This window comes from Rutidosis leptorrhynchoides, chromosome 8 (assembly GCF_046630445.1).
Source record: "Rutidosis leptorrhynchoides isolate AG116_Rl617_1_P2 chromosome 8, CSIRO_AGI_Rlap_v1, whole genome shotgun sequence".
Classification (NCBI taxonomy): Eukaryota; Viridiplantae; Streptophyta; class Magnoliopsida; order Asterales; family Asteraceae; genus Rutidosis; species Rutidosis leptorrhynchoides.
This window is the reverse complement of record NC_092340.1, coordinates 289,672,644-289,699,132: the sequence shown is the minus strand read 5'-3', so window position 1 is coordinate 289,699,132 and position 26,489 is coordinate 289,672,644. Positions and strand designations below refer to the sequence as shown.

Genomic DNA, 26,489 nt, shown 5'->3' with positions numbered 1-26,489 from the left:
TTGCCTTTAGTTAGGATATGTTGAATCTTGAATTAGTTACACCTGCGGTTGAGATAAGGTATAAGATATGCATGTCGTTGGAAAGTTAGCGAAAAATTAAGAACTTTTCATTTAGATATCGAATGATTTCGATGAACGGATTAGAAATTTTAGTCAATTGAATTTTTGTAAAAATGATTATTATTATCGTCGTTATTATCATCGTTCTAGTTCTTATCAAATTATTATTATTATTATTATTATTATTATTATTATTATTATTATTATTATTATTATTATTATTCTTATTATTCTTATTATTATTATTATTATTATTATTATTATTATTATTATTATTATTATTATTATTATTATTATTATTATTATTATCAATAAAAAATATTTAAAAATATAAAACGACGATATTTAAACTATATAATAAATCATATATAGAATTTGGATATCATTTTGAGTCAAATTGACTTTTGTTGACTTTTGCATATTAGACTCGAGCATTAGGATTGTGATACACTATGACCTGATCAAATTTTTAGACAAATATTGACCAACATACAAATACATATATTTAATTTAAGTTCGTGAATCCGAGGCCAACCTTACACTTATTCAATGACGATATATGTATTTTTACTACGAAATACAGTATGGTGAGTTTCATTTGCTCCCTTTTTAATTGCTTTTGGAATCTATATTTTTGGGCTGAGAATACATGCAATTTATTTTAAACGCAATGAATACAAGTACATACTAAATTCTACACTGAGTTTAAACCGAAAATTCCTTAGCTTTGGTAACTAGTAACTGCCAGTTATAAGAACTGGTGGGCGCGAGTAGTAGTATATGGATCCATAGGGCTTGATATCCCCGTCCGAGCTAGAGCACTAGCTTTTTAACGGACGTATGCTATTTGAGAAGCGTACACGTTGGTTTGCGTGTATTATTAAGATGATTATACAAAGGGTATAAATTATATATACGTTAAGTTTAGTTACCAGGGTGCTCAATTTCGTAGAATACTTTGATAAACGTTTCTGGATGAAACAATTGAAAACTTGTGATTCACCTTTATATACAGATTATGCGCAACATTAAAACTATGAACTCACCAACCTTTGTGCTGACACTTTTAAGCATGTTTATTCTCAGGTTTCTAGAAGTTTTCCGCTGTTTGCTTATACGTTATACAAGCTATGTGCATGGAGTCATACATGCTTTATTCAAGAAAACTTTGCATTCACAAAATCATCACCATGTATCTTATTTTGAATGTATTATCAACGGATGTAGTATTGTAAACTATTATTTACGGTGATTGTCTATATGTAGAAATCATCAAATGTTAAAGACCTTGGAATTATATATTCATTTATGGTGTGCCTTTTCAAAAAAGTGCAATGTTTACAAAACGTATCATATAGAGGTCAAAACCTCACTATGAAATCAATGAATGATGTATTCGTCCAAAGGGATTTGGACGGGTCATCACGCGACATCTTTTGGTAGCATTGAAGGGTTGTTCCTTTTATGAAAGTTGCCTCCTTTATCGTTGAGGAAGAAAAGAAAGAAAAAAAAAAGGTTAGTTGATTTTTTTGGTAAAAAAGAATTTTTTTCGACATCTTTTGGTAATATTGAAGGGTTGGTTCTTTTATGAGAGTTGCTTCTTTTATCGTTGGAGACCAAAAAAAAAAATTGTGAAATAACGAAAATACCTCTAATAATATTGATGAATATTGTTACAGAGTGTTCTCTTGTGTGTATTAGATAAAAAAAAAAGTTTATAACGTTCAATTCAAAAGGTAATGTGGACCCGCGACTTTGTCTTAAAGTATCAAGTATCCGTTAGAACTTAGAAGAAGCTGCCAAATTGGGTTTTTATACACTTTTACAATATCAACACTTACACCCCCTATAGTTTCATGCAACTACAGTTTACGCTTACATGTTTATTTCTTTCTTTGGCACCACCACTTTATACTGTTATTTACACCAAACGATACACAAAAGTTCATTTGTTAATCCTGCTAACTTTACTACCTACAATCTTTACTTCCCAAGTCACAAAATTGGTTAAGTCAATTAAATAACTATACTAAAAATTTGCTTTGAAGTGAAAGTTATATATATGCATGACACAGAGATTTTAACTACTTAATGAATTAGTTATTTTTTAGTAGGGATAGATTATATAGTTGACCATGTATTTTATTTTAAACACTGTTACGTTAGTTTAGTTGGTAGGATTACCGGTTGGCGTTGATTGAAAATAGGTAAAAATTCATGTGTTGTGCGTGAAATGTATGTATATTTTTGGAAGCCTAATTTATTCATTATCTATTAGTGTACCTCAAAATACAAAATTAAAAGTTTTCTATTTCATAGTAAGATATTGTTAAGGCAAAAAAACTTTTGAGTCCGAAATTGAAATTTTTTAAGACTACAAGGACTAAAGATGAAAATAAAATCAGACACCCGTTATACCATCTTTTATAAGGAGAACTAAGCTGCTCTTGTAACCTGTAATCAACCTCCTATTGTTTCTCTGCCATTTCCTCTTCAAAACATCATAATTAAATTATATAAAAGGCAATTTAAGAAGAAAATAAAGAAGATGGCAATGGTGGTGGTAATATCACTCCCACTAATATTATTCTCATTAATGCTTGGCGTTGTGTGTTATATGATTGGAAGAGCAAAAGGAAGACAAGATATTAGAACTCATGCACAAGTATTTGGGGTTCCAGTTGCACCACGTAATGCAAATGTTAAGGATCATGCACCTTCATCTTGTTCTAAAGACAAAATCTCAGACATGGTTTGAATCTCATAATATTGTTGGTATCTTTGAGTTTTGTTGTTATATGGTAAGATAAGACTGAGGTTTTGTCTATGTGTAATATTAGTTTCTTGTATGTATAGGTGCAAAAGGTTGGATTTTGAGGTAAAACGATGTGATGTTATTGTTTGATGTGTGGATTGAATTGATTCTTATGTAATAAAATAAGCAATTCTATATTCAATGTTGTTTTTGTATGTAAATATTTGTTTTATTTGGTAAATAATAGATATGTGAGTATGTGATCAAGTTATGGTATTTAGTTTGCAATTTTGCACTAAATTTGAACCTTAATTGGCTATATTGTTACATGATTGGTAAATTTAGATATATATATATTTTTTGTTATACTAAAGAAATTGGGTTCATCATTTTCAATGTTGTAAAATTCATAATTACTCGGGAGTAATCGACGATTTGGAGAGGTTGAATAATCAAAATCGGTCAAAAATCAATCAACATGGATTACTCGGTGATTACTTGAGATTACTAGGTCAACATTCGATTAATTAGTTACATTTAATTAATCGATCACTATAAATCGGGGAGTAATCGAGATTAACTATCATTGGTAAGGATTAATTGGTTAAAATAAACAAAAGTTAAATTTACTTAACTTAGTCAACATCGTACTCTCCTGTTTGAGCATTTACGCCATCAAAGATGCTGACCATTTACCACCCAATTAGCTAATGTGGCTAACCAAGATCCAAAAATATTCTCAATAACTAACAACCTTACCATGTAAGAACTTGGGCTATCTAAAACATTACTGTTATACCATAAAATATTAATGGGCCAAAAGCCCATTTGGTCGTAAGGACTAGTAAGTTTTATTACACGGGGCCTGATTAGGTTTCTACATCTTCAATACTGGACTTGATTTATAAAAGCTTAAAATTCAATTACTTTGGGCCGAAATGGAAAATAGAATTACAATAAAAAAAATTAAATAAAAAGCTATAATATCAATTTCGAAACCCAAAATGTATTTTTGTTGTAGTTGATTTCAGTTATGTATCCTAGCTAAATTGTACTTGTATAGTACCTACACACTTAACTGGCCAAAGAATAATCAAGCTTAATAATCGAAAATACAAAAAATACGAATTACGCATATATATTAAAGTCAACTCCTTTCGCTCTAATACTTTGTATATTATTAATCTAGCAAAGAGTCTTTGGCTAGTACTGTACCAGGTTTCCATATACTCCCTAACGATTAGTGCATTAGGTCATGAGTTGTAGAATACTCCGTATGTATATGTATTCGTGAAAATATTTGTGTTTATATACGTGAGTGAGTTCAGAGGCGGAGCCAGGATTCACGTATAGGAGATGCATTTAAAATAAATTAAATATGAACATTAACTTTTCATATATACATTGTAACTATGAGATCATTAAGGGGTGTTTGTCTTTATTATTTGGAGATATTGGCAACTAATACACAACTTTTAAACACACTATAATTTGCTTATTTGAAGAGTTGGATGATGCAAAACATCAACATGCATCCCCCTGTCTTCGGCTCTGCGTGAGTTGCCTCTCTGAAGAATAAAAAAGATGATTTAATTTTTTAATTATAATAGATTAAATTAAGTTAAATTTGATAATTCATATTTTATTAATATTAATATTATATTATTAATATATAAATGAGAGTATTAATTAATGAGAGGCAGTTATATTAATATGTTTGTTGAAACACCTTCCTTGCATGTTCATACAAAGGCTCCGTGTAATTTTCGGCATTTCAAGATGTCACAAAACTTATACTTAATCCGGATGGTAAAACACATGATACAAGAGAAACACATGATACAAGAGCTCATTTTATAAAAGTATCTCAAATAACTTCACGGAAATGGAAATAATATGCGTAAATATAAAAAGTATGTCTTTATATACGACAGTTTTTTTTTTCATATATACTACTATAAGAATAAGTTTAATGATATACTAAAATTATATAAAGAACTACAATCAGTTAATACAACAATATTTAGTTAATTTTCAAAACCTTATAGATTATAGATATAGTAACCATAAATATTTAAAGTCGGGTTATATTTTTTTAGGCTTCCTTTAATTTGGCTATTGTGCAAGTGCACTTTTTACACACCTCAAAATTTGGCTGGCATATAATTCCGCCATTACGAGAGAGTACTTTTATTATATTGTAGAGTGATGATTACGTAAACGTGCATTTAAATTAAAAAAGAAAAAGAAAAAGAAAAAAGAAAAGTAACTAAAGTAAAATGGTCACTCAAACATAATTAAAAGTTTTGGAATTGAATATAAACAAACTTGTGATAAATTAATGGGTGTTATAATTCAGTAGGCTTATAACTACCTTTAATGGTTATAAGAACAAAGAGAGAAAAAAGAGAGAAGAAATATTGATATTGATATTTCAAGAGAAATGGTACAACTTAAATGGCTACCATACATGTCTATTTATAGCATAAAATATTACTATGCAAGAAATATAATAATAATAAAATTAACATCCAATCTAGATATTTTATAACACTCCCCCTTGGATGACAATTTTATTAGAGAATAACTAGTACTGCCTCGTTAAAAACCTTGCTAAAGAAAACCCATTGGGATAAAACTTTAGCTAAGGGAAAAAGAGTGCAGCATAGAGTTGACTCCCCCTCAAGTAGGCAACGTCTGAGTTGTTACATCTTCTGAACATGCCTCATGTCAATATTATGAACGTGTGTTCTGAAAATAGCAGTTGACAGTGCTTTGGTATAAAGATCAGCAGAGTTGTTGATTGAACGTATCTCATTTTAATCTGGTTGTCTTTTACGAGATCTTGAGTATATGAGAAGAATCTGAGGTTTTCATCTGAAACTGTATCATCTAAATCTTTTATGTACAAGTTTAGCCCCTGTGATTTGTCTACAGTCTCCTTCATGGTTTGCTCAAACCCTTGTTTCAATTCCTATTCCCTTGTAGTTTTTTCTGAGCCTTACCAACATACCATTCTTTTCCATCAAACTTATGACCGTTAAGACCGTCTATGGCTTTGGCGCCTCGTCAGTATTTATATTTTGTTCAGTCACTTTTGATACTCTTCTTTCATTTGTATTATGCAAGCTGCATTATCTTCATATATAGTTGTTGGTGAAGATAGTTGTTAGTCTTTTATAGCGTTCTAGTCCACAAGAATCAATAATGATTTGTGTCATTGATCTCAACCAAACACATTTTCGAGTAGTTTCATATAATGCAATCACTTCGTCATGATTTGATGATGTTGCAACAAGTGTTTGTTTTAAGAACACCATGATTTTGTGGTACCTCCATTTAGGAATACATATCGAGTTTGAGATTTATCTTTATGAGGATTTGATGAATGACCTGCATATAGATAATCAACCAAATCTTGTTTTGAAACGTTAGAATAAAATAATTTTAAATCAGCAGTTTCTCAAGGGTATCAAAATATGTGTTTGTCCCATTCCAATGTCTTTTTGTAAGGACTGAGTTGAACCTTGTCAATAAAATAACTGCAAAAGAAATGTCAGGTCTTGTATAATTTGTAAGATACATAACAGTCCCAATTGTACTAATATATGGAACTTCTGATCCGTTAATATCTTCATGATCTTCACGGGGATGAAATGGATCAGTGTTAATATTGAGTGATCTAACAACCAATTGGTTTTAACTTTAAAAAAAATGTTTTAAAATCTTTTCAGTATAAGTTGTTTGATGTACAAGTAGACCATTAGGCATATGCTCAATTTTCAATCCAAGGTAATACTTGGTTTTTTCAAGATTTTTTATTTCAAAATAATTCTTTAGAAGTTGAATGATTTAATAGATTTCTTTATTTGTTCATATGATGTTAAGAACATTGACATAAACAACTACGATCACATATCCGAACATTGTTTTTATAAAACATACGTGCAAAATAAGTTTATATGTATACCCTTTTTTTTATCAAGTAGTCATTTAATCGGTAATACCACATACGTCCCATTTGTATAAACCCATTTAGAAATCTTTGTGATTTAATGGAATATATTCCCTTGGGTTTTACATTAGATGCTTATGATACCTTAACCCTTTAGGTATATTCATATATATCACTATTAAGTGATCCATACAGATAAGTAGTAACAACATTCATGAGATGCATTTAAATAACTACCAGGTTGATTAAGTGTCTAATAAGTAATTGTATCCATTACAGGAGGATAAGTTTTCCTCCTAATTCATTTCTGGTCTTTGTGGAAAATATTGAGTTACAAGTCTAGTTTTGCCTTGTAACTTCATTTGCACATTTCTTTTCGGATAAAAATTCATTTGTATCCCATACGTTTCACATCTTTAAAAGTGATAACGATTGATCCGAAAACTTTTCTTTTATCGAGCGATTCTAATTCAGCTCGTATTGCTCCTTTCCATTGAGCTCAATCATGTCCATTTTGTATATTCAATGACAGATTTTAGTTCCAGATCATCATCTTTATTCATGATGTCATTGTAACATTATATGAAAATATCTCATAGAGATTTTAATTTCATTTCGGTTCCATAATATTGCATAGTTTATCGCAATTTTAGTATTTACATTTATCAATATCCTCTGCAGAAGGAATATTGATTTGTGGTTCTTCTTGAACACTTTCTTTTACCTCATTATCAGCTGATTTTCTTTTTCAAGGATTTTTATCTTCGGAACCAATTGATCTTCCACGTTTGATGCGTGGCAAAGACTCAACAGTGACATTATTGCCAGCTTTTGGAATTTCAGTTCGAGCTGGAGCATTTATCGCTGGTATATATGATTTAGTCACTTTTTTATATCTGTAAATGCATAAAGTAATTAATTTGCAAGTTCTTGCATATGCATTATTTTTGAACTTTCGTTTCACATTCTTTTGTGCGAGTTCAATATACCTTAATTGATGTTCACATCATGAAGCATCATTTTATTTTTTATTTTTTTTTCTCCCCCTAATCTAGGGAACAATGTTTTATTAAAATGACAATCAGCAAAACGTGCTGTAAAAACATCACCCATCATGGGTTCAATATATCTTATGATTGAAGATGTTTTATATCCAAAATATATTACCATCTTTCTTTGAAGAACCATTTTATTGTGTTGTGGTGATACAATTGGAACATACACTGCACAACCAATGTTATAAGGTGGAAAATATTTGGCTCTTGGCCAAAATCAAGTAGTAAGTGAAAATATTTATGACTTCCACATGGTATAATGCGAATTAATGTCGCAGCATGTAAATTTACATGTCCACATATAAATATTGAGAGTTTTGTACTCATTATCAATTGTCTATTTATTAGCTGCAAGCGTTTATCTAATGATTCAGCTAAACCAATTTTGTGTATGCATATGAGCAACTGGATGTTCAACAACAATCCCTGTAGATATATAATGATCATTAAATGCTTGAGATGTTAACTCACCAGCATTATCAAGTCTCATCCTTTTAATGGTGTAATCAGAATAATGTGTTCTCAATTTAATAATTTGTGCAAGAAACTTTGCAAATGCCATATTACGGCTTGATAACATATAATATGAGACCATCCGCTAGATGCGTCTATTAGAACCATGAAATATCAAAATGGTTCACATGATGGATGAATTGGTTCATATATCTTACCTTGAATTCTTTCAAGAAACATTTGTGATTCTTTTTCACAATATACTTTTCATTAATCACCATATGTGCTTTCCATTAATCACCATATGTGTTTTTTTTTTTTTTTTATAAATCACCATATGTGCTTTTTCATCATATATCCTTTTCACCATATACGCTTTTAATCATATGCGTTGTGTTTTTCACCATATGCGCTTTTCATCCTATGCGCTGCGCTTTTCATCATATTCGCTTTTTATCATATGCGCTTATTATATGCGCTACGCTTTTCATCATATGCGCTTTTCAGCATATGCGCTTTTATAATATGCGCTTTTTATCATATGCGTTTTTATAATATGCGCTTTTTATCATATGCGCTTTTTATGTGAATAGTAAATTAATTAATTTCGTTTTACTATTCATATGAATTAATTTCGATTTACTATTTTGTTAATTGAGTAATATATATACATCATATACTTGTGACTCCGAAGGCTCAAATGAATTTGACCATATAGTTATATGTTGTACCTTGCACATTAATTTTCAGTAGAAGCTTTAGATGCATATTATTTTCAGTAGAAGCTTTAGATGCACTTTTTTTAATCACCAAATACCACAAACACTTTGTTTGCGTTTGTTCATAGTCATCAATGAAAACCATTTTCTTTAATTTTATTTTATATAATAAAATTAACGCATCATTATTCTTTAAAAAAAAAACAATAATCTATTGTTATTGTTCACTTGTGCCATGTTTAACAACAAAGGTCAACAACCTCTGTCTTGTTTGTTGCGGCAACCAAAAATAACCTTTGCTTTTGTTACCGAGAATCCAAGACCAAAAAAACAATTAATTTTCAATTAATCTTTTATCAAAACCATAAATAATTTTGTTGATCTACGTTGATATGGCCATAAAGAATTGACGGCTGACCTACTTTTGTAAGTGTATTTCGGCTATTATCCAGAAAACGCACGACGACCTTTTTTTTTTTTTTTTTGATGAACTATTTGTTTCATATCTAGCTTAGGCAATTATTGTGAACATTTGGTCCCTATAAGAGCATTTATCTTTTAGACTTTTAGTTGATTTGTACTCGTCACAATTAGGGATGGCACCCGCGGGTCGTGGATGCGGATCCATTGGATCCATCACCCGTACCCGCGGATTTTTTTTTTTAAATCAAATAACTGGAAATTTAGAATTTTTTTTTTTTTAAGAAACATCGAATTGAACCCTTGTTCGTTGAAACAATTTGACTATCTTTTTAACTCCCCATTATTAAACGGGCCATTTTGATGCACACTCTTAAAAAAATAATTTGTTTTTTATGTTTTATTATTCAACCTCCTTTTTTCAACGGTCACATTTTTAACAAAACATTTGACAAGTTTTGAAAAAAAAAAGTTTTTTTTTTTTTACTTTGCTTTCCCCCTTTCTGTAAAACTCATTTAAACACTTTCTTTGTTTTTTTTAAAAAAAAAACTTCCTTTTTTTTACGTTACCTGTAAATTATAAATATATAAAAACTTTTTGTTTTAAAAAAAAAACTTTCTAGTTTTTAAAAAGGCCACTTGACTAATTTTTTTAATTCTTTCACAACACCCGATATCGTGATCGTGACCTTTCACCAAATCAAGAGATATTCTTGATAAACTAAACACTGACTCGTGTTTGGAATTGTCGGCCACAAAAAAAATTCATTTGATGAAAGTATATTTTTTTTTTAATTATAGAAGGAGACCACTTCATTTTCAATACTTCATTTTTGACAAAAAGCTACTCCATTTTACCATTACTTTTTTTTCTTATTTTAACTTTTAAGATTTACTTTTAATAAAAATACAAACTACTTTTTGTATTTTAACTTTTAAAATTTACTTTTAATAAAAATACAAACTACTTTTTTTTATTTTAACTTTTAAGATTTACTTTTTAATAAAAATACAAACTACTTTTTTTATTTTAACTTTTAAGATTTACTTTTAATAAAAATACAAACTACTTTTTCTTATTTTAACTTTTAAGATTTATAAATTTAAGAATAAACATTAGTATGCATGAAATAAATAATGATTAATTGCATAAGTAATCATAAATGTTAGATAACATATAAAGACCCCATCGTATTCGTATTGATCGGAATTAATCTCGACCCATGGTACCGTGTTGTCAAATGACGTGTTGCGTACATAAAGTACCGTGTTGTCAAATGACGTGTTGCGTACAATCATGAGGTCTTATTAACATAAATATAAATGTTAGTGAAGTTAATAAGAGTCAGATTACAGAAAATATAATTCAGGCGGTATAACCGGCCATATATAACTTAAATAACATAAATATAAATGTTAGTGAAGTTAATGAAAGTTAGATTACAGAAATATAATTCAGGCGGTATAACCGACCATATATAACTTAAATAACATAAATATAAATGTTAGTGAAGTTAATAAAAGTTAGATTACAGAAATATAATTCAGGCGGTATAACCGACCATATATAACTTAAATAACATAAATATAAATGTTAGTGAAGTTAATAAAAGTTAGATAATTTCTTACCTTGATTAGTGACGTGTGCTTGCTTAGATAAACCTTGATTATAAGGAGCACTTCGTGCTGATAACGTGTTATAATTCAGTAGGCTTATAACTACCTTTAATGGTTATAAGAACAAAGAGAGAAAAAAGAGAGAAGAAATATTGATATTGATATTTCAAGAGAAATGGTACAACTTAAATGGCTACCATACATGTCTATTTATAGCATAAAATATTACTATGCAAGAAATATAATAATAATAAAATTAACATCCAATCTAGATATTTTATAACAATGGATACTATTATATTAATCCATGCATAGAGAGAGAAAGGTCGTTAATATAAAATGTCAACGTGATATAGTGTGTCATGGATGGAGAAATTTTACATGATTTTTACCTAATGCCACTCTCTGTAATGTTAAATATTTTTTATTTATTTTTAAGAAAAAAACAACAAAATTCTATTAATATAACATTAAATAATTATATGTTGTATAAAGGTAAATATGGGCATAAGCCCATCGGATAGCCCAGAATATAAGTGGGAAGCAAACCTTTAGACCACATATATTGGTGATTATGACGTGTGGAGTGGTTGAGGTGCACTTTTTGAGGAAAAACTGTGACTGTGCCATGACATTTTGGGGGGAAGTTGTAATGGGGGCTTTTGTCATGGTAAGACTGTGACGTGACATTTCTTATTTGTTTTTTTTGTTTTGTTTTGTTTTTGTTTTGTATTTTATTATTTAGTTTAGTAAATTTTAATATATTAAAACAAGTTAATTAAACTAAAAACAACATAAATTAAATAAAAAAAACATACATTAAAAAAAACGTCTAGGAATTAAGAAAAAAAAAACGTACAAAAAAACATGAAAAAAACGTCCATCATTCGTTATTCAAACATAAAAATACTTAAAAAAACTACTCGTCGTTGTCGGTGTTGTTGTTGTCATCTTCCTCGTTCTCTTCGTCGGACGAAATCTAAACGATCTCTTTAAATTTAGTACGAACCCAGTTTTGTAGCTTTTTAACGGTCTTTTTATCCTTCTTTTTCAACCTGTGCATATCCGTTTTAAGAATTTGAATCCCTTGCGCGGCTTGTTGTAAGTAAGTCGTATTTCGAAAAGCCTCGAGTGATGCACTTTTTTCCTCCTCTTTTTTTCCCGAATATTTGGAAGACTTAGAAGAATTTGTTGAACGTGATGCCGTGCCCGCATCGGATGAAACGGATCGTCTCGCGGCCTTTTTTGCCTTTTCTCTACCTTGAGGCCTTTGCAAATGATCGGATCCAAACAACTCTTTTTCAATCGGCCTCTAGTCGGAAAGATCAACATTAAAACTGTAGCGACCCCGACAAATCGTCAAGTGACGGCGTCGACTACGTAGGTCCCATTACATGGTCATAAGTCTTTAAGACAACGTTTGACCAAAATATGTCGCATTCATTTCAATGTAAAAGGGTGTTTCAAGTTTACAAAAAGAAGTTCGACGGCTAGTTACATTACAATGTTAAACGTACAATTGAAACCTATGCGACACAATTTAAAAGTAGCCAAAAGGATGCTCCAAATATGCATGTATACTCGACATCCAAGCAAGTATCAAAAGAGTGCGGAAGCATGTATCACTTAAGCATTCAAAACCTGAGAAAAACATAGAAGAATCTGTCAACGAAAACGTTGGTGAAATCATAGGTTTAGTAAATGAGTATGTAAGTAAAATAAGTTGAACCACAAGTTATAGTATAAGTCGATTTTCCGAATCGTTTGAATTCCATAAGTATTGTTGTTTACCGAGCACCCAATTATCAAAGCTTAACCGTATCATTTACCTCAGCATAAAAGTGTTAGAACATACACCGTACCAGAATATATTTCATTCGCTTAACGGTAGCGAACCGTCCGAATGAGGGTTAGTCAAACCCGTATGGATCCACACAACATAGTCTCGCTTACACCATCTGATGTAATTAATGATAATTGAATTGAGGATTTTCGTTCAAACTCGTCCGTATCTTTGTATTCGTATTCGTGTTCGATGTATAAAAGTATGAAAGGTATATATACATATGAAATGTATATAAGTATGTAACGTATAAGTTTCTCAGCCCACGATTTAAAAATATAAAAGTTGTTGAAAAAGTGGGACTATGATCTCACCTCGAGTGCACGAGTATAAAAGTACTTCACATAGTAAACGTGTGCATGAAAGTTGCTTAGCCTTGACCTAAACAAGTAAGTTATATCAATTAACCGGTTACGACACAAGCTCGGGTGAAATGTGTTCAATTAGTCCTATGGCTCGTTACGACTCTATTATTATAGCATGTGAACCACGTTGTCAAGTTTCATACAAGAATTACGTATAAAAGCATGTTAGAACGATTGCATAAACGTTTGGTTAAGTTTGACTAAAAGTCAAACTTGGTCAAAGTCAACGGGTTCGGTTCGGGTATCCGACAATTTTTCTAAGTTATATAATCATATATGAGCATGTTGGCCAAGTTTCATGTTAATCGGAGGTCTGTAGCATAGCAAACATTTTACGTCAAATGACCAAGCAAAACAGCCCATTTTAGTGTATCAGGACGGTGTCCCAAAATCAGGACGGTGTCCCAATATGAAGAGTGGGACGGCGTCCCAAAATCAGGACGGCGTCCCAAATTGAAGAGTGGGACGGCGTCCCAAAAATCAGGACGGCGTCCCAATGGGCATTCAGGTCCTGTTTGCAGAAAAACACAAGTGCACGACCCAAACTTCAAACAATCACAATTTATGATCCGCAAACAATTAGAACATGTATCTTATATCACCGGAAAGCTCTTTTGACAAGGAACGCAAATAAGCACTTTTCATCAAGCAAAAACATCATATACAATAACCAAAATCCCGTCAAGTGACCAATAAAGGTTTATTTTCAAGTTTCAAGTTCATCAATTGCAATTTAAGTTTCGGGAATCCAATTTATACATATGATATGCCGTTTTGAAGGTAATGAAACGTGTAATACAACTAAACACTTATCAATAACATTAATAAGCATTCAACGCATCAAAAGTTCGTTTTAAGAGTTGTCAAACCCTAACCAAACCTCAAAATCACTAATCATGTTAATGTAAGGTTTTCATGTCAATCAACACACCAAAACGAAGCTATTGAAGTAACTAACACTTTGAACACACAAACATTAACATCTAAACACATTTCATCATCCAAAATCAAAGATTAAGCATACACTTTTCATTTTCAAGCTAGTTACACCAAAACATCAAGATCGAGCATACAAATCATATATTCATGTTATACACGAGCCATAGACACTAACTAACAACATATCAAGTCAAAAATACGAATTTGAGAAATCTAGAGTTTTGGAAATGTTACCCAAAATCGATGAAGTTAGTATCAAATTGTAGAGAATGACGAGAGGATTAAGAATATGTAGTCGGATTTGTTGTGAGCTTCCAAGATTGAATTTAGATGATGAATGAATGGAATGGGTTTGTGTGTGTGTTCTTGCTAGAGAGAAAGAGAGAGAGATGGAGATGGTTGAATGGTGGTGATTGGGGTGGACTAGGTGACCTAGTCAACTAGTTTGCCCAGTGTCAATTTTAGTCCCTCGAGTTTGTAGTCGGGTGCGAAAATTAACCCAACGAATATTTTAAAAACGTTCGAGTAACGGATGACGTTATAATTAGATAACGAGAATATTATGAACGTTAGTTAACGAAAGATACAAATTTGAATAACGAAAGATATTATATAAAAAAAAAAAGACGGTGTTAAAATAAATTTAACGGAAAATCACGGGATGTTACATTATCCACACCTCAAAAGAAATTTCGTCCCGAAATTTAGTTGGAAGTAGTAGTCGATGTCTCTTACTCGAGACCTAGCGTTGTTCATTCTACGGAGCAGTGAAGATACATCCTTAGGCATTTCCACGAATCTGAATAGTCGGGGTGTTACGTAGTAGTAAGGTTTGGTTTTACGATCCACAAGTTCAGCCGGTTTTCCTATGAAGAGTAGTTTGTCATCAATAGTTGGTGCATCTAGAAGGATTGCAAGTTCCTGTTCCGCAGGACACGTTTCTAAGTTTGTTACACGAAATGTAAGGTAAACGGAAACTTAATTGAGTCGGCAGTTCTAAATGGTAGGGAGCGGTTCCAATACGCCCCAAGATTTCAAAAGGATCAATATTGCGGATATAAATTTCCTCGATTTCCCGAAACGGATTACACCTTTCCAAGGTGTGGTTTTCAATATTACACGGTTACTGACTTTAAATTTGAGAGATTTTCATCTAACATTAGTATAACTCCTTTGGCGACCACGGGCCGTCTTGAGCCCTTCTCGGACTTGAACTATCTCAAAGGTTATTTCTTGAATGAGTTCGGATCCGGTGATTTTCTTGCCACATGCTTTGGTCCAACGAATAGGGGTATGACATTTGCGGTCATATAGGGTTTCGGAAGTGCGGCGTTAATACACGAATGGTAACTGTTGTGTGAGAGGAGACAACTAAAGGCAACAATACATGTTTGTAACATGTCTTTCCAAGATGTGAAACGTACGTTTGTTTGGTCCGTTGGTTGTGGATGATACATGGTACTCATGTTTAAACGTGTCTCTAAGGCTTCTTGTAACACTAGAAGTGAAACGAGTATCGTGATCCGAGATAGTCGACAATGGTACACCGTGTTGGAATAGAATTAAGATATGTTTGAACAAGCTAGTTAGGGTTTGAAAACGTTCGTTGGAACAAGTTCCTTACCGGCTACAGAGAACATTTTTTTTTTTTTTTCAGGGCTATTCACCCTCGTGGTGAATACTAGTAATACATGATGAGTCTCTCTCTCCATTGAGAAAGTATATAAAAGGTTTCCTTATACAAAAGTACAAGCAAAAGGACAGGAGTGGAATGAGAACTTAGAATAGGATGAGCTCACATCCTGAGGTAGCCATATCGCGCATCTAGTGGTCAAATGTTGAGACCTGGTGGGAAAACGAGATAGAACACATAGTTGTATAGTTCGGGGTTGAGTAGTAGTTGTCCGTATCAGGAGCATGAGGACGATAAGTCAAAGAGAAAGGAAGTATCCTTGGATTGTGTGTTATCTTGGGTCCCAGTAATATCAGACGGTCATAGTGAAATAACAGTGTTATGTAACGTGGTACGTGGTGATGAGAAGATTGATCGGATCCATAATTAAGTATTCCAATCGTTCGTGCAAAAATAACGAATTTCAGTTACGTCGATTTTTGAGTCGAGAGAGTATGCCTTTCGGCGTTCAAGTAGAAATATTTCCATATTTAAGTTCCATCTGGCGTTATACGAATTTAGCTAGTAATGTTGGTGTGAAAAATCACGCTTAAGGTCCGGGCACGGAGAGGTTTAAATTTTCAACTTAATGAGTTATCGAGGGTAAAGGACGAGCATCACGAGAAAAAGTCAGAAATGAACTTTCGGTAAGGATCTAAGATTTTACGAACACAAGTCAGAGTTGTGAGGGTTTCCCGATTACGTGTGGCTTCGATTGCGAGATTTATTGTAATACCCTGACCACTAACAGCATGGTCTAGAAATTGGACTTTGTTTAACCAAAGTTCACACTTGGAGATTCTGGTATAGAGTTGCTCTTTCCTCAAGAGTTCGAGCGTAAGACAAAGATGTTGTTCGTTTTCTTCTTTGCTTGAATTGAATAGGTTAGAACATCACATATGAATATGATGACAGATCTGTCTACCCATCAGGCCCATCAGCCCCATGAATACGGAGGAAGCCCTTGTTAAACTGAACGACACTATAAGAAATTCATAACTATCGTAACGAATTTTGAAAACCGTTTTGGAGATAACCGGAATGGGGGTCGATTTTGGAATACACACGGAATTCTTTTGATTGATCAAGAGGTCATCGGTACGGGAAAGAGAATATCGGTTCTTAACCGAAAATTATTTAGTTCACGATAATCTATACACATGTAAGGGATCATTTTCTTCTTAACGAATAGGTTTTGAGTCCCCTAGTTCTATAAGTGTCAAGTCAAAATTCAAATTCTCCACCCAAAAAGTTTAACGTAATAGTTTTCCGTCGGTCACCTGCATGGCATAGGTAGTGTCTAGGGGATATGGTGGTGTGCAAAGAGTACGAGTCAAGGCCTTGGTTATAAAACGTCTAACGGTACCCGAATTGAATAAACATGAAATATAAGGTTGTTGAGAAGAAACGTACCCGTGACTAGTTGTCATCTCGGGCTCCCTCGGTGTTAATGTTGAAATTTCGGCCGCGTGCATTGGGGTTGGTCTCCTTCTCTGGGCACGCATTCTTAAAATGACCCGGTTGGCCACATTCGAAACAAACGCCCGACCGGTGTGCATTGGGCGCCTTTTGGGCGACGGGGGCGACGCTCCTACAATCGTTGGCCGTATGACCACTTCCTTGGCACCGGTGGCAAGTTAACTTACCACATTCACCATAATGACGGTTGCGGCATTTGTTGCAAAATGGTTTGCTACATTCGCCATAATGATGTTTGTGGCACTTGTTGCAAGATGGTAGACTTCCGGCATAGCCTTTCTTGTCGTTGGAGGTGAAAGGCTTCTTGGCGGGGTTGTTGTTGTAGTTGCTCAATTCGGGGGCTTCCCATTTTCTTTTGTTGCCACCCGACTTATCCTCGGCTTTATATGCCGACACCTCAATTTCGTCCACCGTTTCGATCAATTGGCGGGCCATATTCAAAGCCTCTTGGTGATTAGCGGGTTTGGATGACATTACTCCTTGTTTGATGCTCTTAGGAAGACCATCCATGTACAGCTCAACCCTTAGAGACTCGGTACTCACGAGATTTGGGCACATCAAGGCTAGCTCAGAAAATCGTTGATTATAGGCCTTTAGGTCATTCCCGACCGCTTTTAAAGTTCTTAGCTCGTGTTCAAGCTTGCGGGTCTCTTCGCGCGGGAAGTATTCGGTGATCATATTTCCTCTTAAGTCGACCCAAGAGAGAGCGTGGGCTCCGTGGATACCCACCGATTGTACATACGTATTTCACCATGTGAGAGCGATACCGGCGAAGGTGTGAGTGGAAAATCTGACCTTGTCTTGGTCCCGACAACCGCTTATGCTAAAGACGGCTTCTGTTTGCTCAAACCATCGGGTGAGCACGACCGGTCCCCCGGTTCCATCAAAAGTGTGAGGTTTGCACCCCATGAAGTTCTTATAGGAGCACCCTTCGTTTGAATTACCGGCTCCATTGTTGTTGTTGTTGTGATTGTTGTTATTGTTATTGTTGTTAGAAGAGTGACCGGCCATGGCCGCATCCATGGCGGTGGCTATCATTCGTTGTATAGTTTGTTCGGGAGTTTCGGGAGGAGCGCGTCGACGAGCCATTGTTCCTTCAAAACACAAGAATATCGTTGGTTAGTATTCTCAATAATACTAACCGTGATATGGAATAAGGATAGAGAGACAATTTTTGCTTGACTCGCCTTAAATTCTTTATGTCATAACGTCAGAACGTCCATGTGAATCACCGTAATATAATCCCGGAAATTATATTACCCTGATTTACATGTGCATTTAACATTACATCATAAAGTCAAGGTGGCGCGTCAACAAAATTTATCAACGTAAGATCAAGATCGAATACGAGTTAGATATGATGGAAGAGTTCGAGTATAATGCACAAATAGTCAAGTAATTCCTACTCCAGTCTATATACCAGTTGTAGTCTAGATTCACCTATGTACCCTATGACTCGGGGTGGACACAAATGAACTCTAAATCCCTACAACCAATGCTCTGATACCACTTGTAGCGACCCCGACAAATCGTCAAGTGACGGCGTCGACTACGTAGGTCCCATTACATGGTCATAAGTCTTTAAGACAACGTTTGACCAAAATATGTCGCATTCATTTCAATGTAAAAGGGTGTTTCAAGTTTACAAAAAGAAGTTCGACGGCTAGTTACATTACAATGTTAAACGTACAATTGAAACCTATGCGACACAATTTAAAAGTAGCCAAAAGGATGCTCCAAATATGCATGTATACTCGACATCCAAGCAAGTATCAAAAGAGTGCGGAAGCATGTATCACTTAAGCATTCAAAATCTGAGAAAAACATAGAAGAATATGTCAACGAAAACGTTGGTGAAATCATAGGTTTAGTAAATGAGTATGTAAGTAAAATAAGTTGAACCACAAGTTATAGTATAAGTCGATTTTCCGAATCGTTTGAATTCCATAAGTATTGTTGTTTACCGAGCACCCAATTATCAAAGCTTAACCGTATCATTTACCTCAGCATAAAAGTGTTAGAACATACACCGTACCAGAATATATTTCATTCGCTTAACGGTAGCGAATCATCCGAATGAGGGTTAGTCAAACCCGTATGGATCCACACAACATAGTCTCGCTTACACCATCTGATGTAATTAATGATAATTGAATTGAGGATTTTCGTTCAAACTCGTCCGTATCTTTGTATTCGTATTCGTGTTCGATGTATAAAAGTATGAAAGGTATATATACATATGAAATGTATATAAGTATGTAACGTATAAGTTTCTCAGCCCACGATTTAAAAATATAAAAGTTGTTGAAAAAGTGGGACTATGATCTCACCTCGAGTGCACGAGTATAAAAGTACTTCACATAGTAAACGTGTGCATGAAAGTTGCTTAGCCTTGACCTAAACAAGTAAGTTATATCAATTAACCGGTTACGACACAAGCTCGGGTGAAATGTGTTCAATTAGTCCTATGGCTCGTTACGACTCGATTATTATAGCATGTGAACCACGTTGTCAAGTTTCATACAAGAATTACGTATAAAAGCATGTTAGAACGATTGCATAAACGTTTGGTTAAGTTTGACTAAAAGTCAAACTTGGTCAAAGTCAAAGTCAACGGGGTCGGGTCGGGTATCCGACAATTTTTCTAAGTTATATAATCATATATGAGCATGTTGGCCAAGTTTCATGTTAATCGGAGGTCCGTAGCATAGCAAACATTTTACGTCAAATGACCAAGCAAAACAGCCCATTTTAGTGTATCAGGACGGTGTCCCAAAATCAGGACGGTGTCCCAATATGAAGAGTGGGACGGCGTCCCAAAATTAGGACGGCATCCCAAATTGAAGAGTGGGACGGCGTCCCAAAAATCAGGACGGCGTCCCAATGGGCATTCAGGTCCTGTTTGCAGAAAAACACAAGTGCACGACCCAAACTTCAAACAATCACAATTTATGATCCGCAAACAATTAGAACATGTATCTTATATCACCGGAAAGCTCTTTCGACAAGGAACGCAACTAAGCACTTTTCATCAAGCAAAAACATCATATACAATAACCAAAATCCCGTCAAGTGACCAATAAAGGTTTATTTTCAAGTTTCAAGTTCATCAATTGCAATTTAAGTTTCGGGAATCCAATTTATACATATGATATGCCGTTTTGAAGGTAATGAAATGTGTAATACAACTAAACACTTATCAATAACATTAATAAGCATTCAACGCATCAAAAGTTCGTTTTAAGAGTTGTCAAACCTTAACCAAACCTCAAAATCACTAATCATGTTAATGTAAGGTTTTCATGTCAATCAACACACCAAAACGAAGCTATTGAAGTAACTAACACTTTGAACACACAAACATTAACATCTAAACACATTTCATCATCCAAAATCAAAGATTAAGCATACACTTTTCATTTTCAAGCTAGTTACACCAAAACATCAAGATCGAGCATACAAATCATATATTCATGTTATACACGAGCCATAGACACTAACTAACAACATATCAAGTCAAAAACACGAATTTGAGAAATCTAGAGTTTTAGAAATGTTACCCAAAATCGATGAAGTTAGTATCAAATCGTAGAGAATGACGAGAGGATTAAGAATATGTAGTCGGATTTGTTGTGAGCTTCCAAGATTGAATTTAGATGATGAATGAATGGAATGGGTTTGTGTGTGTGTTCTTACTAGAGAGAAAGAGAGAGAGATGGAGATGGTTGAATGGTGGTGATTGGGGTGGACTAGGTGACCTAGTCAACTAGTTTGCCCCGTGTCAATTTTAGTCCCTCGAGTTTGTAGTCGGGTGCGAAAATTAACCCAACGAATATTTTAAAAACGTTCGAGTAACGGATGACGTTATAATTAGATAACGAGAATATTATGAACGTTAGTTAACGAAAGATACAAATTTGAATAACGAAAGATATTATAAAAAAAAGACGGTGTTAAAATAAATTTAACGGAAAATCACGGGATGTTACAAAAACTATCATCAAAACCTTCTTCAACATCGTTATCATCATCATCATCATCTTCGCCCTCGTCCTCTCCCCCGAAAGGCGGTGGTGCATACCATTTTGGATGTTTTTTCAAAACATCCCACGCTTGAACCATATTAAAATCTTTCAACTTTTCTCTTTTATAAATAAGCAAAGCTTTTTTCATGACACCTTCATCATTTTGACCACTACGCCAATTGCGTTTCACATCCTCGTAAAAACCATTAAAATCCTTACACACCCGATTAACGTTACGCCATTTACTCGTCAATTGATCATCCCCACGATACCAACCACGTTCATTGTTGTTAAACTTCTCATAAATCTTGTTCCACAACGTACTTATTTTTTGAGAGTTTCCCTTTTTTGAATCTTCGGACGAGTCAATCCAACAAGTGGCTAACCACGCTTCTTCTTCGGGATCCCACATCTTTTTCTTATATATTTCCTATTTCGATGAACCTACGTACATTACAATTATACCAACAACTTATAATCATAATCAAAAACTTATAATCTACCATTATAATCAAAAACACAACTTGTAATCTACAATTATAATCAAAAACACAACTTGTAATCTACAATTATAATCACAAACACAACTTATAATCATAATCAAAAACTTATAATCATCTTATTATCTACAATTATAATCAAAACATAACTTATAATCATAATCAACATACAAAAACTTATAATCATCTTATTATCTACAATTATAATCAAAACATAACTTATAATCATAATCAACATACAAATATGTAAAAAAAACAAAATCGAAAAAAAAACATGAAAAAATCGAAAAAAAGAGGAAAAAATTCATACCCCAAATTTTTTTCTTATGGCATCTTTTCTTTCGAGTAGGCGTGTCGGGTGCTTGAGATTGCGATTGTTGTTGTTGAGATTGTCTTTGCGGTTGTGATTGTTGTTGATGGTAACCATATTGGTGTTGATATTGATTTTGTTGAGCTTGCAAAGCTTGTTGTTACAAGATGTGTTGTAAGTTGAAATGTTGAAGTTGAAATTGTTGTTGTTGCATAAGTTGTTGTTGTTGCATCTCGTTCAATCGTTGACCCGGAAAGTAATTACCAAAGTTAGGATACGATTGAGCATTAGGGTTTGATGAAGATGCACCAAAGTTAGGCATAGAAGATCCCCCGTAATTGAGTAAATTCGTAAACGAATTGGGCAATTCGTTGTCGTTTTCGTTAGGGTTTGGGTTTGAGTTTGAGTCGTTGTTGTTGTTTGCCATTTGAAGAAGATTTTAGGATTAAGGTTTGTGTTTAATTTGGAAGAAATGGGGAAGAAAATTGGAGGAGATGAAGATAAAATGTGAAAATGAGATATAAAATAAAAAATATATATATATACTAGCTGCTTTTTGGGGTCTAGCGTCCGGATTTGACCAGCGAATCAAAAACAGCCACGTACCCAAACGCCTCAGCAGCTACAGCATTTTTTGCTGACAAACGCTTCAGGACAAACGCCCACAAACGCTGCGTTTCGGGCGTTTGTGGGGCGTTTGTAGGCGGTTTTGGGTGAGAAACGCTAGCGTTATCTGTGGTCTTATATACATGAGGTTCTAGTTTAGCAACAGAGCAGTAACCGTGTGCCTAGCTCAGCCAATACTGATACGTTAAGTTGTTGACGAAACATAACTCATAAGATTTGGGGTTAATTACTCATTGATGTCAAACTAACGAAGCTTTCTTCAGCCTTTTTGGGATCTAGTTGAAACTTAGAATCAGTAGCGGAGACAGAGATGGGACAAAGGGGTGCTCAGCCTCTCCTAATAGACCCAATTTCAATGGAATATTAATAGCTCGTATTTAATTATTTTATTTAAGTAAGTCTCCGTCAATTATTTATTTAACCCAATTGTTTGTGTTACCTATCTTCCAAACCTGAATATAAAGTAATATTAACTAAAACATATTGTACAAGTTTACTTATGAAACATTTAGGCGGGTCATATAAGTTTTCATACCGTAAAGTAACATTTTTTTATTGCTTAATACGGAGTAGTTACTAAAGTTTCGTAAAGTAGTTATCTATATGTATTAAACAAATAATATAGGTAATACATAGGAAATTGGAGACTCTTTTAGTTTTATTTGGTTTGCCTCTTTTAGTTGTCTAGTATGAAATGTCCCGTTCATATTGATTATAAACGTTCCATATTAATTGATTTCGTTGCGAGGTTTTGACCTCTATATGAGACGTTTTTCAAAGACTGCATTCGTTTTTAAAACAAACCATAACCTTTATTTTATCGACAAGGTTAAAAAGTCACCACCTAGATTATCCAGAAATGATAATCTAAAAATATCACACTTACACACTACCAATACATATTGGTTTAATATATTAATATGTTACAACAAAGTAAATCTCGAATGCAGTTTTAAACAATATAATACAAGCATGCTGACACCAAATCTTGTCCATAATTTAGCATGCAACAGCGGAAGCTCTTAATAATCACCTGTAAGACCAGATTATTTGTAGTGTACTTAAGTGTAATTAAGATACTTGAAGTGGGGTTTTGTTGTACATATTCAAAAAGGGGACAGATTCTGATCTGGGGGATCTGCGCGCCGTGCCATTTGCTGTGACAGCTCACCCTTCTCTTTTAAATTAGATATTTTGAGGGCAAATTGGTAAAATCACTTGGGATCTGACTTTAAGGCTTTGGATCAGTTATTGGAGCCTCATTAACTCCATTTCAATCTACCTCAACCTCATCCATTCAATTTTTAGAGAGAGAGGGAGTTTTCTAGAGTGAGAGAGCTCAAAACAAAGAAGAAGAAAGTTGAATCGGGTCTAAGTGCAAGCATTAAAGTTGTTCATCTTTCCTCTAGCTACGTTTTGGTGGTAGTGGTATGCTCTAATCTTGATTTCTTGATTTTAATTTGATTAAGGGGTAGGGTTTGAGGAAAGTGATGAACTTAAAACCCATTTGTTAGTAAATTGGGTGTTTTTGGGTGAATTTGGGTCATGAAGACCCAAAGATGACTAACCTAGAGTTTTCAAGTATTAATTGATGTTTGAGAGCTTAAATTTGTTAGTTAGTTACTAGCACACCTATATCTAAGTAAATGGGTGTTGTGTGATTTAGTAGATGACCCAAAATGGGTATGTTGACTTTAAAATGGTCAAATGGGTCATAATGGACCTAAGTTGATTAATGGTTGTGAAAGATGCATAAACTTTGTATTGAAATGTGTTTTAAACCTATCTTGGCTAATTTTAGGGTTAAGGGTGCAAATGGGTCGAAATTGCACCTTGGGTCAAAATGGCACTAGAATGAAGTTAGTGGTTGACCACCTTGAATGAATGATTGATATGTGCATAATGTAATAGGTGCATTACATTGAAGTTGAAATCTCTGTTATCTCTCACCAAGACTTTGAGGTGAGTGGAATATCTATATATGTATGTATATGATTTACGTATCGTATTAATGGTGTCACATAGCCGTTTTGTGACCATAGTTGTGAGACATAGCCGTTTTTGTCCACGTTTAATATGTATGCACATAGCCGTGTTTGTGCATATAGTGGCGAGTAATAACCGTGTTTTACTCCCATGATGTTATCCGTATTATTTGTGCACATAGTCGTGTTTGTGCACATAGTGGCGAGTAATAGCCGTGTTTTACTCACACATTGATCAAGTGATGCCATAGCGGTTTTTGGAACACTTGGGGGTGATGCCATAGCCATTTTTGGAACACCTCGAGGGTTAGTATACCATAGCCGTGTTTGGGAGCTATCGGTTGTTATGAACATCGATGACTTGTTTCGCGAAGTCATTCCCTTGCGAAGAACTTGGTTAACCATGGTTTATAGTTGTTGACGTTAGCATTTAATTATTATTATGAATATTATGCTATTGATGTTGCTAGTTGTACGAATTGACGCTACTAGCTTGTTTATTGAGACGTTATGCGTTTGTATGCGTTATATGATATCGTGGATGCGAGTAGGTAAGTCTTATATGCATGTATATATTCATTCTACTCACTAAGTGTTAGCTTACCCTCTTGTTGTTTACCATTTTAGAGGTTCCGGCGTAGACAAGGGTAAGGGCATACGGTTGGATTAGAGATCCCGCTTATTGTTAGGGGACGTTTTTGGAATTGATAGCTTTTGGAGTTTGACCAAGACTTGGGTAGTTTAATCCCAAACACCATGCTCATCGTGTCGTTTGGTACTTAAACTTTTTGGTGGTCGAAACTCATGTTTTGTATTAAACTTGTAATTTGAGTCGTGTGGGCCCCACTTCGTAAAACTTATTTTATTAATGGAATGTGTTAGTTTTACATATATGAATATGTTGTGAAAAGCGTTTTGCCTAAATACATCGGGAAGTGGTCAAACATTTTCGCGTTTTTGACTTCCGGGGACAGCAGGCTGCCCAGGTCATTCTGCGCGCCGCGCAAATGCCTGGCGCGCCGCGCCATAAGCTGTACCAACATTTTTTTTATGATATTTTTACGCGGGTTGTTCGTGGTTTGGTTTGGGTTGTTACATCACCTGAGAATAAACATGCTTTAAACGTCAACAAAAATGTTGGTGAGTTATAGGTTTAACCTATATATTTATCAAATCGTAATAATTGTAACGACCCGGAAATTTCCGACCAAATTTAAACCTTAATCTTTATATGATTCCGATACGATAAGCAAAATTTGTGATTTTGAGTCTCGAAAGTTTGAAATCTATAATCAAGTTACCCTTTGACCATGCCTGACGATTCACGAACACAAGATTGTAAATAAATATGTGTATATTTATAATGAATATAAGTATAAATATAGTTGGTCATATTATTTATTATTTATATCAAAACTGGTATTATTAATTAAATAAATAATCTACAGATATAACCTTGATATATAATTGATATAATATCATTAATATTTTGGTCATTATTAGTAGTATTAGTAGAATCAGTAGTATTGTTATTAGAAATATTATTGTTATACATTTTATGATAATTATTATCATTATCATTATTATTTTAGTTAGAAACTTTATAATACAAATTAACATGGTTATTATTAATGACATCATTTTTATTTTTGTAATTACTTTTATCCTTATTAGTATTAATATTATTTTGTAAACAGAATTATATTATTT

At 33.7% G+C, this 26,489-nt stretch overlaps 1 protein-coding gene across 1 annotated transcript; it reads left to right on the top strand.

Annotated features, from left to right (window-relative positions):
* The first annotated feature begins 2,576 nt into the window (after positions 1-2,576).
* Positions 2,577-2,920, top strand: LOC139861510 (uncharacterized). The gene has a single exon (XM_071849922.1). The coding sequence runs from the start codon at positions 2,609-2,611 to the stop codon at positions 2,816-2,818; it is 210 nt and encodes a 69-aa protein (XP_071706023.1). The 5' UTR covers positions 2,577-2,608; the 3' UTR covers positions 2,819-2,920.
* Positions 2,921-26,489: the final 23,569 nt, after the last annotated feature.